The sequence below is a fragment of the Pleurodeles waltl genome, chromosome 11, assembly GCF_031143425.1.
Source record: "Pleurodeles waltl isolate 20211129_DDA chromosome 11, aPleWal1.hap1.20221129, whole genome shotgun sequence".
NCBI classification, from domain to species: Eukaryota; Metazoa; Chordata; class Amphibia; order Caudata; family Salamandridae; genus Pleurodeles; species Pleurodeles waltl.
In genome coordinates, this window is record NC_090450.1 from 69,670,785 (window position 1) to 69,691,216 (window position 20,432).

The 20,432-nt window shown below is 41.1% G+C and overlaps 1 protein-coding gene across 3 annotated transcripts in view; it reads right to left on the reverse strand.

Moving 5' to 3' along the window:
* Nucleotides 1-20,432, reverse strand: part of PEX5L (peroxisomal biogenesis factor 5 like) — a 746,879-nt gene that overhangs the window by 193,151 nt on the left and 533,296 nt on the right. For all 3 annotated transcript variants that reach the window (XM_069213089.1, XM_069213088.1, XM_069213087.1), the window contains one exon: nt 2,282-2,491. In XM_069213089.1, coding sequence (XP_069069190.1) covers nt 2,282-2,491 — 210 coding nt within the window. The remainder of the gene's footprint in view (nt 1-2,281; nt 2,492-20,432) is intronic.

Below are 20,432 nucleotides of genomic sequence, written 5' to 3' on the forward strand. Positions count from 1 at the left end.
TTATCAAGAATGGGCTTCCTTTTTGTACAAGATATAAATGTGTTTCACTGATGTGAGGGTTCAAATTTAGCTTCCTCCGGGCAAAAAAGAATCTTGATTTTAATGGGGCTTGCTCTTCTTCACAATTAGGTATATCTAAAAATCATTACTTCCTCACATTTTTTCCATTCTCATAATGCTTCATTAATTACCGTTTCTTGAGGCTATATTCCTGACTAATATAAGGTATGGGTATGGTAGCCCACTGTAAGCTGAGTCCCCTACATGTCTTGTTTTGAAACAAATGTTGGTCTTTGTTGTACAAAAAAATAAGCAGATTGTGCCACCGATATCAATCGGTAATCATAATACCCAAGCTTTGAAAGCCTTGGTGACCACCAAAAGGAGACTTCACAACGTGGAAGGTGATCACGAAGGTGGGCATGGACAGTCTTAGCCCACCAAAACATTCTTGGGTGGGCTTGACATTGACTGCTTGCAGGGATTAACACCCATTTTATGCTCTACCAAACTGATGAAACGAATGGACTATCCCCACTTATGTGATGGTTGTAGCATCAAGATTTCAGCCTCAAATTTTCACAATCAGTCTACTCAAGTTGAGGAGCTGAGAACTGAGACTACTACAATTCTACATTTTAAAAAAATCTTAAGCACAAACAACTATGCAGGATATTAAATACATTACAAACAAGCTTGCTTGCTGTAATTCCACAACCTCAGGGACATGCTCCACTAAATGTTTGAAATAATTAATTGATTCAAAATCTTTAGTTTTTAGTACATTTTTGTACATTTTGCAGTACATTTAATGCCTGACATATATTTGTATTCTTTTCTAACTGGACTTCCTAATCCAATGTGGGCATAAGAAATGATGTAGATGAAAGGAGAGATACCTAATTACAAGGCAAATAAATATCAGTGTGTTCATCAAAATTAAGTGATCTCCAAAAGGAGATTTCAAAATCGACTGATGACCGTATGTGAGAGAGTTGCAGGAAGATAGCCTGGAAGACATTAATTCAAAGGTAAAAAAACTGTTTTTGTGCAAAGCTGAAACATGTATATAGACTAAGGGCAACATGAGAAGCAGAGAAATCTAAACAAGATTTAATTTTAATGGTACTATTTTCCAATTGTATGTGAGCCAAATATTATTTCAATTTGTGTTGGAAGTTCAAAATAGAGTTCAGCAGTGGAGATTCTTTCAACATAAAGACAGCATGGTAGAGGAAATTCCACCTGTGGCTGGATTTACTCCCTCCTGTGAGAAATTAGAGGGTTTTTCCTTATCGTCCAATTCCACATCGGCCCAAAAGATCTTAGTCTGAGACAAAGGAATTAGGGCCATTGTATCTCACTGAGTAAAAGCTGTAAGCCAACTCAAGGAAGTGTACATCAATTCATGTATTTAGGCTGAGATCAATGGCAGTAAACTAATACATCACCACCGGAGGGAGCAGGCACTGTAAGTACACATTTAAGTTGGAAATAGTGTTATTATTTCTTACCTCTAAGCTTCTAGACAGTTTAATATTCTATCTTTTGGAGTGGATACCATGCAGTCAAATATTTCTCTGACAATGAGTTGGTACTTTGTTAAGATAACGTATCTAGCCCCACCTTAAGAGTCTTGAATGCAGTACGATAGAAAAGCAGCAGTAAGACATTGACCACTCACCTTTAACAGGTCTTTGCATACACCAGGGACCTTTTCATGACTTTTACAATAAGGTCTTACCCATGTAGTTGAATGTGGCCTGTTGATTAGACGCCCAGTGTAGGTTGGGCAAGACCAAGAAGGTAGATGAAGAAGATGGCTGACCAACCCGCATTTCATTATGTTTAGGCACATGAAAGAGGTTAAATGTTGTGTGAGACAGGGGGTTGCTAAGAAGGGAGACAAAATACTGGGTATGTTTGATAGGTTTTTGTGAACTTCATAACAGAGGTGAGGGAGAGTTAGTAGGGCAGCATGCTCTTTTAGCATTAAGACGTTTGATCGAGACAAATGACACCTTTTTAAATAATGCCTGGGTCCCTTGATTCTGTACACCACATATGAACTGTAGTTCATGAGACAATTTAAGTGAGGATGACATACACTATCAATGTCTAGGACACTTGACAAGTGGTGGTGTGTCACAGTTATATACATGTTTCTACTACATGCAGTTTATAATATAAGTCACAAACATGCTCTTTAGATTGCACAAATAATTCAATGTGTCAAGAAGCCACCAAACAACAACTTGTTAAACACAACTCAAGCCCTTACCCAAATCTAAGGATGACTTTTCTTGAACTCTGGCAGACTTCCCAGTTTTCTCAGCGTCTACTTTGATGAGATCTACGCTGTCGTTTTTTTTCCTAAGAGATGTTCCTTTGGAGCTTTCTCCTCTAGATGGTGTTTCTAACTTCTTCGATTTGTTTTGGGTAAGTATGACAGGTTCGCTTAAATCCAGAAGATCCAGTCCTGGGGAAATGACTGTCAGGGGCAGAAAAAGCCAGAACATTTAAATCAACCAATAAATAAACCACAATAACTTTCAACTTCACACAGGAAAACAGTACCAGTTTCTAGGATAAGCAATAAGTAATTCAGAAAAACATCTGAAATTTACTGTGGACCAATCACTTTTCGGTGGGCAACAGGTCAACATTTTTGGTAAAATAAAAATATTTTGACTCAACCTTTTACGCTTCATTGCCTGCTTAATATCTTTATTCAGTACCCTATCTGCAAAATGAAATAGAAATTTAAGCACAGTACAAGCAACATTTGCTATTTCACAATGCAAGTCACACCCTAGACTGGTCCTGTAATGGACAGACATCCATTTATTAAAACGAATGTGAAAAGAAAAAGTTAGATTGTACATTTGAATCAGAATACTTGTGGAAAGATATGCAAATGTATTCAAACATTAGTAGATAACAATAATTTTGAAGGAAAATCCATAAACTATAGTCTTTATATAATCACATTTGTCAACAGCTACCAATGCTAATTATAAAGTACAATTGTATGGGCAAACTAGCACCACTCTTCCTTGTGTAAATGCTGACTAGAAAGGTGCTAAGGTACATAGTTGGTGGATGAGCCTAAATGCACGCTTCCTCTTTCCCCATTTTTATATATGCGCAAGTATGATTACACTTTCTGAGACAATATTTTTACTGACTACATTTTTGGTTGACCCTTCAAGATATCTGCACACAGTTCACAAAAAGTTCAATTAAACAACTCTGAAGGTTTGGTGCAAATTGGTAAAGGAAAATAAAGCTGTAGGGCTGAGGAATTTCAATAAAAGTGTTTTCCATTCAACTCTCCGCACAAGTCGATTGGGAAGTGAGAAAATGATAACTGCTGAAAACAACTTCACCAAATTGGGTTTGCCCTCACACCTCACTGCAATCTGCTCTCTTTTTGAGGCGTGGCGAAGTTGTGTTCATTATATAAAGTAACCTGAAATGATGTCTGAACAGACTATCTGTTGTGTACAGGTATATTGATGTCAGGACCCGCTCCCACTCTATCTGTGTTATGCCACAGTCAGTCACATGGCTTGTGAGACAGTCGGAATGAGGACCAGAGCGGGCTCACCATCCCTGCCTTAGACCACTATGCAGTTTACAACATTTTTGGGCCCACCACAGAGGTATGTTTAAACTTTATTCTGCCTTTTTGGAACACTGGCAGCCATTTTGGATCTGAGCATGGCCCCACAATAAAAGGGACCGCACCCTGCTTCACTTGGCAGTGTATCTGGGTGTAGCTCCACAATAACAGGAGCCTTTAACCTGCTTCAACTGGCAGTTATTGAGTCTCCATCTAACAAAGCAGCAGCACTCATCAAGAGAAGAGTCATAAGAGCTAAGGCGATTAAGGTAAACCTCGCTTATGGAATAAGATCTTAGTAAAAAACAAAAAACTCAGAAGACAAAGACTTAGTGAGGTTTTCTTAAAGGCCGACAAACACTTTGAACTTCCCTTGAAAAATGTAAAGTACATTGTTTAAGGCAGTGACGGATATTGCATGAGCTGTGAACCTGAGATTTCAATTGTGAAATCTTAGGAAGCCAAAGACTTTATTTGAAAGCAGGAAGGATCTTTTTTTGGGAACCCCGCCCCACCCCCATACTTTGTGCCAATTTACCTTCTGATTTTATCCAAGGCAGCTGCAGCAAGCTAAGGACTGCAAGTGGTTGCATTCTGCTCCTGCGTTTTCAGAGGCCCTGACAACTGATCGCATACCAGAAGCATGACAGCAGCGTAAATCTTTCATTCCCTTCATAACTTTGACACTCTTTACACTCACCAGCATCATCTTCAACACCTTGATATTTGACACAATTGGGACATATTTAACAATCTAAAGCCCAACAACACCTCTCAGTGAACATTATGGTTCTGCTCTGTTAAATGCACTGATGCCCCTTCCTTATTAACTTCATCAAAAAATAGATGATGGATGGATAGCTTGAATTAATCTCAATGAATGAACAAAATATTACACCTTATACCATCGATGAAAGAACCACAGGTTAATTAATTATTTTGTACCTATGCTTAACATTCTCTAGTTGTGAGTATTTGATTGTGCTTCTTTCTGATCTGTCCTCACACCTCTGTGCTTGCAATCATGTCCTGACAGGCAAGCGCACCCAATGCGTGGATGTCTAATGATGCTACACATCACTTTATTCAGTAGCATATTACTTCTTCTTATTTTCACAACAAACATTGAAATTAAAATGCATAACAACATAACAAATTATATATCAAACAACATAACTGAAAGCACAAACAAACAACATAATGCAGTATTGGCAATTTTCTATCAACATAGATAGGTGTCCAACATGAATAGACATATATTTTCCAATATAACCCTATTGTTAAACCTCCTGAGACTCTGCCTGAGCGGGACGGGACCATCGGTAAACTAAAACACATAAAACCTTCAGAGTTATTGGATTAGTCGCAGGTATCAGGCATTAATTGAATACAGTTGCCAGTCAGGGTGTAGAGTCTTGGAGCGATGGTCACCAATATTCCAGCTTAATATCTTTATCTCTGAGTTTTTGGTGATAAAGGTCGGGGAAGCAGAGTGTGTATCAGAGCACTCCAGCATTAACACGCATTCCGTTGTTGCGCGGCACTCAAGCATACCAATTGTGGAGTTGTGCCTACAGAATCCTGCTCCACAGGGGCTATGGCCGCAGCTGTCGTAACATATTCCAGATTCAGTGGACTTGGAGTTGTGAAATGTTTTAGATACAGACAGTGCGCCCCTTCAAATCAAATCAAATCAAATCATAAACATTTATAAAGCGCGCTACTCACCCGTGAGGGTCTCAAGGCGCTAGGGGGATGGGGTTACTGCTGCTCGAAGAGCCAGGTCTTGAGTTGCCTCCGGAATGCGAGGTGGTCCTGGGTGGTCCTGAGGTTGGTGGGGAGGGAATTCCATGTCTTGGCCGCCAGGTAGGAGAAGGATTTCCCACCTGCCGTGGTGCGGCGGATGCGAGGGACGGCGGCGAGTGCGAGGTTGGTGGAGCGAAGTTGACGGGTGGGCGTGTAGAAGCTGAGGCGACGGTTGAGGTATTCAGGTCCCTTGTTGTGGAGGGCTTTGTGTGCGTGGGTGAGGAGCCGAAAGGTGATCCTTTTGTTGACAGGAAGCCAGTGCAGGTGTCTCAGGTGGGCGGAGATGTGGCTGTTGCGGGGTATGTCGAGGACGAGGCGGGCGGAGGCGTTTTGAATTCGCTGCAGACGTTTCTGGAGTTTAGCGGTGGTTCCTGCGTATAGGGTGTTGCCGTAGTCCAGGCGGCTCGTGACGAGGGTGTGGGTCACGGTCTTTCTTGCAGAGAACCTGCGCATAGCTTGCCAGTCAACTTCACCACAGTCTGCTAAGACTGCATATCCATTGCTGCATGCGAGGCCCTGAAATGACTGTGGCCACCGGTGAGGTAGGGAATGGCATCATACTTGTTGTGGCATCTTGTAGAAATGGCCCAAGCATAGCTAAACAATATTAGTCCCATCCAGTATCCCGGTGCCCAACAGCTTGCCCACTCTATATGGATGCCTGAAGTTGATGACGAGGCATACCCCAGGTAAATTATTACAGGAGGGACAAATCCACCCTCCGTTACATTAAAATCTCATGATTATTTGCAGCATTAAAATGCCTGTGCACGGCCAGCCAGTGAACAACCTCATTGTGTACATCTTCCCACGCCTCAAACTGGTTGTGTTTCAGGGGCGGCACACCCGCCAATACCAAAACATAGGGGCAGGCCTCGGAGGGGGGGGGTTAATTTCAAAATCAAGGAGCTGGGGTTAGTGACCATAAGTCTGCCTTCTCTACATGATGTAACCGTGCACTTCTGGCTGCCAGCTGTGGGGGGTGAGGAATTGTCACCAGCAGCCCCCACACTGTTACAGATGTTGGGATCACCTGGTGCATGGTTTATCAAACCGGGCTGTGTAGTGAGCAGGTGATTCAGTGGTCACTTGGTCCTGAGCAAGGTTTACGGTCACACGCCCCTGGAGCTTATTACACAAAACGGATTTGGCTGTATCCATAATGCGGTTTGATCCAGTATTAGATGTAATATGGGACTTAAACTTGGTCACTAAGTGTGTTTCAATTGCGGCATGGCGTTCCTTTAATGGACTTAGCTGCTCTTTAAGGATTGCTGAAAATCTAATAAACATCTCCTCGATGTTAACATTACCTGAACGAGTTGGACTTATCCCCTTTCCAGTTGCAATTCATTTATGTTATTATGCATTTTAATTTCAATGTTTGTTGAGCAAATAAGAAGTAATTTGCTGCTGCATAAAGTGAAGTGTGGCATCATTAGACATTCACACATTTGGATCTGCATGCATGTCAAGTCATAATTACAGGCCTAGAGGTGTGAGGAAAGATCAGAAAGAAGTGCAATCAAATACGCAAGACTACAGAACGTTAAGCACAGGTACAAAATAATTAACTAATCTGTGATGCTTTCATCCATGGTATAAGGGGTAATATTTTGTTTATTCATTATCTGAGGAGCCCATCCCTTAGTTCCTTAATTGGATCACTCCCCATTTGGGATAGACTTGAATTAATCTCAGTCACTGGCAATTGCTCGGGCTACATTCCACTCGTTCAGGTTTTGCCCATCATACTCACTCCAAACAGATCCCCCACCTTGTGCAAATCAGTACTGATTCTGCTCCTCATGGAAGCAGCCCATCTCGAACTGGTGGACCAGTTTCAGTTTATTCGCGCCTCTTCAGGAGGGTGCAGCTTTAATCGTATAGCACTGTGAGCATGGGCATATCTGTCGCACTTAGAGTGCAAACTACAAGAACAAGGTGATGGATGGATGGAATGCTTGAATTCATATCAGCCACTGGGCTCAGCCATGTTCCCTTCTTGCAGCATAAAAAGAGCTTTGCTTTCAGAGAAGATTGACACACAGCATAATGAAGAGTTTTAAATCAAAAGTAACCCTATGCCATTATTTAAAAACTACTTCAGATTTCTTACATTTAATTCGTGAATATTTAATTTCCTGGACACATAGTTTAACTTTTTTAATATTCAACCAGAAGGTCATTAACTTTCTTATAATGATACAGTTTTCACAAATGTCTTTGAATTCTTATAAGAGCTTGATTAAAAAAAATAGCTGTAACTTTGAAATAGTTAAGTAAGAGGCAGAATTGGTATGTTTGAAAATAGTTTGCCAGTTTCACTGAATCTCGTATCTCAGGGTTAAGCAATGGATAGAATACTCCTCAAGGTAAATCTGTACAGCTGTGGAATTCTATCTGAAATATAACTAAATATGCTCTACTAATTTTCACCCATTTTAATACCATCAAAGTGTAGACTCAATTCTCCAGTTTTTAAATTTGAACCAAGGAATGTTAAAGTCCACCAAATCACACGTCAATAGGACAACAGATTTATGTGGACCAAACAATAATCCCTGTGCCCAGGAGAAGCCTTCATTTGTGTTTGTCTATCATCACTAAAATAACCGTCACATATGTATCATAAAAGTGTAACTGGTGTGACTACTATATTTATCAACATGAAACCATTGCAAACCTTATTTTCAAAAGTTTCCATCTCTTTTCATTGTTGTATAATTCAGTCAAATATTTTGATTTTGCAAACACTTTTAGAAAGTGGACTGCCACTTTGTGATGACATATTTTTCATGCACTTAGGCATTCTCGCATTACTAATTGCAAAATGATCTCATGTCGTCTTATCAACAGGAGCTTTACATATTATTGAGATCTGAATAAAGTCTTCGGTTGTAAAAAATAGTCTCTGCCCCAAGGATCGAGCCTGTGTTGTGATTCAACCAGAAAAGTTCCATGATACTTTGGGTGCTTGTCAGCTTTAATGAACATTTCTTAATAAGCTAAAATAATTAACTTGAAAGCACATTTTCAAAATATACCAATTATATCAACCATAATGACAAAATGGTTTACCTACCCTGTGAAGAAACTATGGGCCTAAGTTATGTGTGACACCTTCAGACATTCCTGGCTTGATAGTCCACAAAGCTTTCCCTGCTGGGGCCTGTAGAGCCATCCGGACAATGACAACAAAACTACAAGTTACTGGAACCAAGTATTGGCATGGTACCAGATAATCGCTTTCAGGACCAGGGTGGGACTGGGATAGAAAATAGGCACAGGCACCAAAATAAAAGTGGCCCCATTAGTGAATTAAACAGCTAAAAAAGTGGCCCAGGTTCGCAAATTGGGCACTTAGGAAAGTGTAAACAAATGATGAGTAAGTGTTTTGCAAGCCATGGAAGACTGGATGGGAGTAAGCTTGCTATTGGCATTGGTTGTTTTAATATCAGAGCATTCAATAGCAAAATCCGACCCACCAAGACCATAAAACAGGCCCACAAACAGCCAAAACACCGGCCCACACACTGACCTGTCACACCAGCCCATCAGGCACTGCCTGCAGTCTGACCCTGATCAGGATGTGTGTCACACAAATATTTTGTTTTAAATATCGACACAAAATTTATTTCAGATGATATTGCTGTATAAGGTATTCTGACACACAACCAGGAGGGCTGAGTGAATGCCAGGGAAAGAGACCTGGCTGCCATTCGTCAGTATAGAGTGCAAGAATCTCCTTAAAAGTTAACTACACTTGATTCGACTAGAATTGTGTTAAAATGCATGTAATTTGCTTTTTCACAACTATGAGAAAAGTAGGGAAAATTCCACAAACTTCAGCACAATTATACAAAATGCTATATTTTAGCATGATGACACAGTGAAGACGCATTTCACGAAAAAAAATACAGCGAAAAACACAATTGGAGTAAACAACAAACGCTTGTGTTTTTGTTGGTCATTTAGTTCTCTCACTCCTGCGCTATGAACGGCAGGGAAATTACGCAACTGGCATAATGGCATAATATTGGGAATTCTGCATAACAAGCACAACATCAATCGCACACAATTACGCTGGTGTCATTTAAATTTCACTCAGGGAAAGGTTAGGCCTGAAAATAGCTGCAGTGAACAGCATGGAAGGAAGAGAAGTGGCATGACACAAATTTGTATAGATTTGTATCCAGTTGCAGCTCGCTTCGCTCAAAAGAGCGGGGAGTGGGTACGGCGTGTGGGAGCGTAGTAGGGGGTGGGAGAGGGTCTAGAAATTAATTTTAAAAAAGCAAAACAAAACGTACCTTGCTCCTCTCCGCTCTTCTCCTTTGTCTGGCTGCAGGCACAGGCTCCCAGCCTGCCCTGTGGCCAGTCCTGACGATGCTCAAAGCAGCATCAGGATTGGCTGGGAGCGCCCAGCCAGGGCACTTCCTGGCAGACTGGGAACCTGTGCAGGCTCTCTCCAGTCCAGCAACACAGTGCCGGGCTGGAGTTAGCCTACTGAGCATGTGTGTTTGGCTAGCCCGAGACAGCCGGCCAAACATACTTGTGCACTGAGGGGAGTACACAGTGCACTCTCCTCAGTGCTCGTCATCCCCATAGCCCCGCCCCTTTCACAAAGAAGGGATACTAAACATAGTTTAGTATCTCTTCTTTGTGAAAGTTTTTGCAGCTTCTGCTGCTGGTGGGATGGCGATGCACCTCTGCCCTAACGGAGGAGCTGCCCCTGTTTGTATCACATTTTATTTATTTATTTATTTAACAACCTCTTCAATACACTGGGGAACTTTTTAAAAAAAAGGAAGTTACATGGGGCTACATGTACTAAGAAGCAGTTGTAAAATACTGGTTTCAAACTGTGACTAGTGCTTTTGCAACCAGTATGGTAATTAAATTACTTATTTCTAGTAGGTTGCAATAAGACCTACCTTATAAATATTAACCAGAATTTCAATTTATGGTTTGTACATAACAAAAAGCATTTTTGCAATCGCAAATGGCCCGAATGTGCTAATCGGGCTCTTTGCAAACACAAAAATGCTTCGTACATCTGGCCCAATATTCCTTGTAAATATATCATAGCAAAATGTGGGTAGCTCTTCCTTTATTTTATCTTTGTGGACTTATTATTGTTTTCCCCTATCTGCCTTCAGGCTCAGTAGGCGAAGTGATTTGCTCAGGCACTTGCATGATTTAGGGGGTCATTCTGACCCTGGCGGCCGGTGGCCGCCAGGGCCACCGACCACGGGAGCACCGCCAACAGGCTGGCGGTGCTCCCACGAGCATTCTGACCGCGGCGGTTCAGCCGCGGTCAGAAGCGGCAAGTCGGCGGGCTCCCGCCGACTTACCGCTGCTCGTGGGAATTCTTCATGGCGGCGGAGCGGATTCTGACAGCCCCTACCGCCATCCTGTTCATGGCGGGAAACCCGCCATGAACAGGATGGCGGTAGGGGGTGCCGCGGGGCCCCTGGGGGCCCCTGCCGTGCCCATGCCAATGGCATGGGCACGGCAGGGGCCCCCGTAAGAGGGCCCCACAAAGTATTTCAGTGTCTGCCATGCAGACACTGAAATACGCGACGGGTGCAAACTGCACCCGTCGCACCCCTGCAACTACGCCGGCTCAATTCTGAGCCGGCGTCCTCGTTGCAGGGGCATTTCCTCTGGGCCGGCGGGCGCTCTTTTGGAGAGCGCCCGCCGGCCCAGAGGAAATGTTAGAATGGCCGCCGCGGTCTTGTGACCGCGGTGCGGTCATTTGGCGGCGGAACCTTGGCGGACGGCCTCCGCCGTCCGCCAAGGTTAAAATCAGGCCCTTAATCACCATCCCACACATCATTAAACTAAACGGCCCATCATTACAGTTACGGAAACCTCCTTGTCTGCAGATGTATGTACTAATTGCAGTACTAAATATCTCGGCTTACATCTACCAAGGCATTTGACTTAACTTAACTCTTTGGAGTTTTCTATTATAAAGCGTGACAAAATAATCATGCAATACTTTTTTATATTTTTTGTTGATTTCCGTAGTTTTTTAAAATCATGTTTTCTTTGTAATGCAAACTAACATTAATGTAGTGGATCACGTTCCACCAGTGTGAAGTTAATGCATCTATTGAACATCCTTTGTGTTTGCAGCTAAGACAGATGTGTCACTCAATATAAAAACTCTAAAACTACCAACTAATATTTGTCTCAACTCAGAAAATATTTTTCTGATTGGGTGAATGCTATGTTTATTCTTTTTAAAACCATAATGGTTAAAGGTTGGAATATTTGTTTTGTGGGAAAACTGCTTGTTGTATAATTTATAAGATATTTCTGAAATTCTATCTATTTATTGAATGTGTTATTGACAAACAACAATGCAAGAGTTATTGAATAGACAAGAAGATCCTGAAACTCTTGGTATAACAAAGACAGGAGGTGTATGGCAAAGTTCCCTATCTTTTGCTGACAGTTGATATCAACCCTGCTCCAAGCAGTGATCTCTAGAGAACTGGGGGAGAGTTCAGGTCCTTTGTATACTTCAACCACTGTTGCTGCCAGCCACTCTTTGGAATGCCTCAGAGATCTAGGCTGTATTGCAGACATTTTCCCGTTGAGATGCTGACCGCCTAACAATATCTATTGACCAGTAAGTTTGCCTTGATTGTAGTTCACAAGATATCTCTGATAAAAAGATACATGTTTTGTTTATGTTGTGTTTTATTCTTGGTTTGTGATATATTATTTACTTATCTGTATTTTGGCATGGTTTGTTTTTTTGGATCCCTATTTTTTAATTCTTTTTTTTTTACAGCATACGTTGTCAGGTTTTATAAAAGTATTTGACCATCTTGTTACATTTCTGGAAAGCGATTTGCTCAAAGAACTACAGATATCCAAAAGCAAATAAATTATAAAAACAAAAATTCTAGATTAAGTCAGGATTGCTTCTGAAATATGTAGCGTCCTTCCCAGCCTGGGTACCTGCCAGTGACTACGCCACACTCAGAGCTAAATATTACACATCTTTATTTTTCTGCATATAACTTCTAACTCAAGGTTCTAAAAGAAGATTTAATTGCATTCCGCTCTAACAACTATGTCTCTCTTCTATGGAGCCAAAAGGGTTCCCTCATAAAACTCTCAAGGCACTAAAAAATATGCAGGAGTTTATAAACTATTTTATGAACTAAACTAGTATCCATGAGGCAAGTCAAATGTTGTGATGTTTTGCACTGGTGCATAAATACGATACAATTGAGTTTTGTACCATCTTCCTCCTTGAATCTTAAGAAATAATTTGCAATAGGCCAAAAACATAACATACTGATTTTACACCACTGTTTCTGACTTAGAAACGGTACGAGTAGTTGTGTTCTCCTTTTCAACAAGGAAATAAATAGGAAGAAGTTAGAGACAAGTCCAATGTATGCCATTTACTATTGCCTAAGGACTAACAACAGGGCATTACTTTGGTCCAAGTAATATTATTGGTTATTCATTGATCATTTTTATTTCTTAAAAAAAACATAAATTGGCCAGATATTCTTTTTTTTTTTAAAACGTGTATCAGTATTGAATTTCTTGTTTATGATTGACCAATTGACAATCGTTGGGATTAAGAGAACAGACATACTCATGTTGCATGTGCACATGCAGCAAACACATACATTTTCTCTAAAAAGTACAGATGAACAGAGCTCCGGAGCTCTTATTTTTAAAATTACTTTAATGACACCAAACGCAAGTAGGTACTCAGGGAAGCTGCCAGGTGAAATCACTTCAGAGCAGGGCTTTAAATTGAAACATAATAGTGCTAGGACTCAGTATCCAGAGTGCCTGTTTGCTTCTGAAATGTTCTGCGTCCCTCCCATTAAATATATAGAAGTTGAAGTTCAGATATTCTCTCTTTTGAAAAGTGCAGGTACCCAGTACTGGACAGCACCTGCCCATTTAAAGTACTGCTTCTGGGTGTAAAGCAGAAGCCAAAGTGGCCAATGGGATTTCTGAGCTTCACAATTGTGCCGGGAGTGAAGAGGTGGCCTCAGGGGGATGTGGAAGACAAATACATTTTTGTGTGCCACTTTGAGAAAAGAATCTCAGGCTTGAAATGTGAAAGTAGTTTTTAGACTTTTCCTGAACAACAATTCAAAAGTGATTTTGCTGTCTTTAAACATACACACACACTTACCGGAGGTTTACTTAATTTAAACTTGGATTTCTTCAGCAAGTGAAGGTGAATTAATTCAGATCTGGTTGTGGAATTCCCTCTAGGCAACCAAAGACTAGTGGGACAGATTACGACTAGTCAATTGCGAAGCTGCAGTACTGAATGTCCAGATGTGCCGATGTAGTATGTGGACAGATTGTCCCCACAAAATATCGATAAATGGGGCTAGAAATGTTTGAGAGTTTTGCTTCCAATTACTGTTTCAGCTCGAGAAGGTACTGCAGCGGCTGATGGGGCTTCGTGCCTTGGAGAGGTGGTTCATTAAACTAGAGGATGATGTTGAAATTCCTGATACCTGGCCAGCAGTTACTGGGGTGCTTGTGATTGGCTGATTGTGCAGAAGCAGGTTAGTCATGATGTGGTACTTGTGCAGCTGGATGGGAGTGCACTTGGCAGGGGACCCAAGTGCATAAACACCAGTAAGCCATCAGACACAGTGCAAAAACTCTACCATTCTACCTTAGTGATCTGAGAAGATGGTGGACGATTAATTGTGGGAATCCCATGTCACCAACCAGAGCACAGTGAGTAGTGTTGGTAAAGTAAACTGAAAGGAATAAAATGAAGACCACTGACAGAAGAATAATAGGTAGTATTCATGGAAAGGGCCTTTTTTAATCACAAATATGTAATTCTTAGCTTTTTACATTTTAAAGGCCAGGAAATGGCCTAACTTAGAGTTGGGAGGGCGGGTTAATACATAACAAACATGACGAATATCCTGTCTGCTGTGCTACATAACAGATAAGGGGCTACACATATGAAAGAATTGATTTGCGACTCACAAATTGAGAGTCAGAGCGACTCGCAATTTGCAAGTCGCAAAACCTTATGTTAACAGTGTCAATGACTCTGTTTGAGATTCGCAAGGGTTTCTCAAATGCCCTACCTCATGAATATTCATGAGGTAGGTCGATATTTGTTTCCCCCTTGGGAATGGCCGTCCTCTCAGGGATGGTGGCCTGCTGGAGACAGCAGACCACCATGTCTGTGACTAATTTTCAATAAGGCAGTTTTTCTTTTAAATGCAGCCCGTTTTCCTTAAAGAAAACGAAATGCATTTCAAAAACAAAAAATGAAATGTTTTTGTTTCATTTTTTCAGAGCATTCACAAAGGGGAAGTGGTCCCATGGGGACCTCTTCCCATTTGCGGATGGGTGAGCACCAGTGTGACACTGGTGCTAACTGTGATTGTTTTGCGACCGCATTCGTGGTCACAAAACAATCATACATTTGACTGCGACTCGCAATTAGGAAGAGAACACCCCTTCCCAATAGCGACTCGCAATCCCTTTTTGAGATTCGGTGAATAGTTTACTGAATTGCAAATGGGTTTGAACATACCAAAGTGCACTTTGCACGTTGCAAGCGGACCGATTCGCTGTTTGGGATGTGCAAAATGCTACGTACATGTGGCCCAAAGTACCCTCCTGTCTTATATTATAAGGAAAATGCAAGTCACCAAGGAGTTTCATAACCATGTAGGTAAATGAGCCTGGACGCCAAGTTCTTTTATAAGGTTAAGGTACACTGATGGAACTTGCAATATCCTTATCATGTACACCAGAGAGTACTTCAGGTGTGAAATTCCGAGGTGACTTGCAATACCCTTATCATGTACGCCGAGGTACTATATCCCCTATAGTACACGGTCACCCCATCACCTTTCCCACAAACTACTTCAAACCTTGGTGTGTAGATCTTTCATATGAAAGAGTGAGCATGTTTGTAAACGTGAAGCATAAAATTAGGCCTCCAGTGCAAAATACCTGTTAGATATCCATTGCAAACGGATATTAGAAACAGTTCAATACAAGTGTCTTTTTTTTTTTAACTGCAGTAGTTCGAAATGTATAGAAACATGCAGAAAGATTCTAGTTTTTCTCTATCCAAGGAGTGCAAAAATAAACACATTCTGTATACGTGCCATTGTAAGATATTAAAACAGAGTAGAAGAAAAAAAAGCAGAGTTCCGTTTTCATTACTTTAAACCGCTACTTCAATCATACTCCGTGACCTGACCTGCCTTTCACGTCAGCTGCTGGCTCTGGGCAGCAGGCAGTAGTGGAGTTCTGCAGTCTTTTCTTTGTAATCGGTGTCTGGGTGTGCCACAGGCCACGGATTATAAAGAAATTAGAGTCTGCCATTTACACAGGGATTACAGAATCCCATGTATTATAAGTGCATTATGTCTAATGGCATTGGAATAAGGCGTATGGGATATCCGTAATGTTTGTGATGGAGCAACCCATCTGCCGAATTCTAAATCAAGCCCTAAGTCTCAGTGTGTAAAAAGGCATTCTTTAAAACACAATCAGTGGCTCCCTTTCCTTATATCTGTCTCTCTGTCTGCCTTTTTCCCCCTACATCACCCTCACCTATCTCTGCGCTAGAATTTTGGCAACATTAATAGCATTAAGATTTCCTTGAAAATATGAAAAAGTGCTTAAGGCAAACCACCTTATTCTGCAGCCAATCTTACATAGAATAGATATTAAACAGAAAGTACTGAGGCTTATTTTTTTTTATTTTATATTTTGCAAAATAAAAGCATTTAGAAAATATTCCCTTTCCTTCATTTCACATGGATATGAAACCACTATATAGAGGAAATATTCTATTATCTTCTGTGTGTCACGATGGATATGTGGAGTGATGTGATGTGGTGAACTTATTTTTGCGATGGAATATTTCTATTTGGACAAGAGTCCTAATTTCAAAGCATTTGTGAGCATGTACAGTGGTGGCAATGAAGGTCACGCCTAAAACATGACATGCTAAGTAAACTAAATCACTACAAGTTTGCAAGACATAAGTGTCTGTCCAGTGCAGATTTTAGCCATCGTACTTCAGACATTTTCGTGAGGCCAGGCTCAAAAACGACATTCCAAGAGGACCAAGAGGAAATACAGTAAGTTACGTTTCTGGCACCATCTAATAGAAGGACCCTGTTAACCGCCACTTCAGTAATCAGTGGGGAAAGTTTACTTCAAAATCTATCAATAAACTTGGCTGAATGAGCACATGGCTCCTATAAGGCATGGACATGGGAAATAACGCCCCTTGTGCCCCCTGCCCTTCTGATGGACCTTGTACCCCATGGATTGCATGACCTTTGATGTAGCAGAAATGTTATTATATTTTAAATTGATTATAGGACTTGGTAAATTGCATAAATGTTGTGTTTTGTTCTGCCTCTGTTAGCCTAAGGCCTGATTTAGAGTTTGATGGAGGGTGTTACTCCTTCACAAACTTGATAGATATGCTGTCCGCCTTATTGCGATTCCCTAGTAGGCTATGGAGATCGTAATACGGCAGATGGGACATCTGTCAGATTTGTGACGAAGTGACCCATCTACTAAACTCTAACTCTGGCAATAAGGCCCCGTTTCCTGACTGTGCAAAAAATGTTTAGTCATTCTTGTTAACATGATCATTCTTAAAGTTTTCGTTCCCATGAAAGAATTTTAGTTTGGACATTGACATTCTATTGTTTTACCCATAGTCAGCCTGAGAAAGCAGCCTTGAATATGAAACATGGAGAGCACTACAGAACTGGATGATAACAATGTTTCAAACCCATACAGATGAGCAAAGATGGATGTCGTTCTTACCTTGGTAATGGGAATCTTCATCGCTGTTACATGTGAATGTTAACTGACACCGCTGATTGGAGGATGAAATCTGCAGATCGATGTCATACTGCTAATGGATGAATCAATGATTACTATGAACTGAATTGGACAGCACTTGTTTTTACCGCTCCAGGTTAGCTTGTTAATATTATGTATCACCATTCTTGAATGTTTAGTCTTTCTGATGTTACTTATTTTGAACTACTTTAGGAGCTTCAGACATCTTATTGTAAATCTGTATCTTTACAGTCTTGTTTTGAGATTTATCTACATTACTCTGAGCCTTAACCTGTAAAAACACCTTGGACTATATTCCTGCCTGGAGTTTTCCTTGCAAGGCCAAATGGGTCATCCTGTACATTTTTGATTGTTGATTGACCTGTTAGTGCCTAATATTTCTTCCCCTTATGCTGGTTAAGAAGACCCATTGACCTCATTGAGAGCATTACCAGAAGGTAAAATGCTCATGCACCTTTGTTTATTTATTTTGATTTCAAAGTGAGACGACCAAATTAGTTTATAAGACCAGGACACCCTATGAAGTGTTGTTCAAGTTTAGCCTAGAAAGACAACAAAAGGTGGTCCCGCATTTTTTATTACCTACATGACCATTAAATATGTGGTGGCCAGATGTATGCAAGTGTTTCAGTGACATTTTGTGATAGTAATTTGAGATTGTTGGGGGTGGGCACTATTTTATTACGTGGGATTTAAGGTGTTGTGTGTCCACTATAGTGAGATTAGGATGGGCGTGCCTATTTTTGATCAACTTTAAAGTGGTTTCACAACTTTGGAATTTAATAGGAAAGTAATGCAGATGTCATTTCCGGCGATAACACTTATGTTTACATCACTTCCGTTGATGCCGCTCTCTTTGACGCTATACAACACAGAATTTTAATTTATTTCACACTTGTCCCCTGCTTCCTGGTAATACCATGGATATGTAGAAAAGGCTGCACACTTTCAGATGAAAGGACTATGAATCATAGTTGCTGCTTTCTAGGAATCTTTTATGCCTGTGGTGTCACATTTTTCAAAGAGATGCTGCAGCCCAGTCTTCTTCAATAGACAAACCTGCTGACTGTATCAAACCATGGCTCTTCGCTGGAACACTGTGAAATACACATTTAATATGAATGAGCAACCTCTGCCCTGGATTCCGAGAAGTCATATTTTGTAGGGTTTGCTCCAGTGACTATATCTAAAGATTCAAAGCTAGTGCTCAATAAAGGATGAAAATGTCCCTTAAATTTGAACACACTTAGACGACAGAGAGAACGTAGCAACCTCTGTCTACTACTTCCGCAATACAACATTTGGCTGCATTAAGTTTTATTTTTTTATGAAGAGATGGAAACAACTATGGATTCTTTTCAATATCATGGGTTCCTTAGTAGCATACGTTAAAAGAAGAATCGAAGGGGCATATTTACAAGAAAGTGGCGCATCATAGATTATGTGCTACTTTTCTTGCGCCCCCCTACCGGCCCCTAACAACACCATGGTTGCGCCGTATTTACAATAAGGCACACCATAGCGGTCGTTAGCACAATAGCATCAAAAGTTTTGACGTTATTGTGGTGCTTTGCTACTGTAGGATAAAAAATGTTAACAACAGTGCAGCAAAACACAGGAAGGCCCATTGAATATAATGGGTGGGTCATTTTAACACCTGCTCTGAGCCGGCGTTAAAAATGATGGAAAAAATGGCACAGTAAAATGCAGGCATAATGTGACACAAGGGGTTGCAAAGTGGTGCAATGCAAGCATTGCGCCACTTTGTAAATATGGCCCGGCAGAAAAGCCACCTTAGTGATGCCTCAGCGTAAAAAAAATGGTGCAACGGCGGTGCCAAGGTGTCGCAAGGGGCTTGTAAATATGCCACAAAGTATTTTACAGTCGTGCACGGAGACATCCCAAGAACGTTAAATTGATAAGAACCTAGAACTGTAGACACATTTGCCAAGCACAGCTGTCAATTTACCAAAACGCCAGAGGTAGGGGAAGTGACATCACACGCCATTTAATCTTTACTTTGACACACATATTCACACACTCTCTCCCACATAAACAGTCTCTCACCTGCAAGCACGCATAAAACATACCTTTGCAAGCATTTTTACTTAGATTAGGTGCCAGGCAGTGTCACATTCCAGCTAATTGTACTGCATTTTGTATTACGCTAATAGTGAATAATTGTATTCACTATTTTGCCACCTCTTAGGCTGGAGGTCGCAAAGGCAGTGCCAGGGGTCGCCACGGGCAAGCCAGGGGTCACAAACTACTTCAAATACCTTTTAATTCATAGTAAACAGCACTATCACACTTGATGGTGACTGAGGCAGGAAATGCAAAACATCCTTGGAATGTCTGCAAACTCGGCTGAAATCTCTTATGCCAATTTTAAATGTTCCGATCATATCCTCTCTACGATAAATCCGGAAAGAATCAGGGAAACATGCTAAAACACCACGGCCCAGATTGTCGAAGGGATGTGCGGGTGCACTTGCGCTCAACTTGAGGTCCTTCTTAATGGTAAGTGAATCAACACAATTCTTTGTGTATCTTTGTGTCTCGCGAGCGCCTATGAGAAGTGTTAGTAAATTACTCCTTACCTATACTTGGTACATCCGAAGTAGTGGAGCTCAGTTCAAACCTGTAGTCGCAATAAAATAGAACCTTCATGTGCATTGATGCTGCGTGGCTGAGGGTGTAAAGGAAGGCAGCTCCCAGAATGCAGCTGAGATGTCCATGCCCTGTTTTCTACATATAAATTAGACTTGCTTCTTGAAACTGTGTCTTCACAGTTGTTTCCTCGGTCTGGCTCGGGATGTAATCCGATTTGGATGGTAATTCCCCATTTCTCAGACTGCAATATGGAATAACACTTTATAATTTTTGATTCCTGCGATATTGATATTTCCAGGTGCAGACCTCTGATGTGGTATTCTCGGCCTCTAGGAATGAAAGCCCTAGGGCCGGATTACGAGTTTGTCGTTATCTTCTGGCGTTTACACATAAATTGGAATTACCAGTTGGTATGCCCGATACTTATCAGATGCATTAAATACCTCAGCCATCATTATATTTCAGCAGGTCAAACTTACTGAAATTTAACAGCAGAAAAGCATAGAGTATTTTT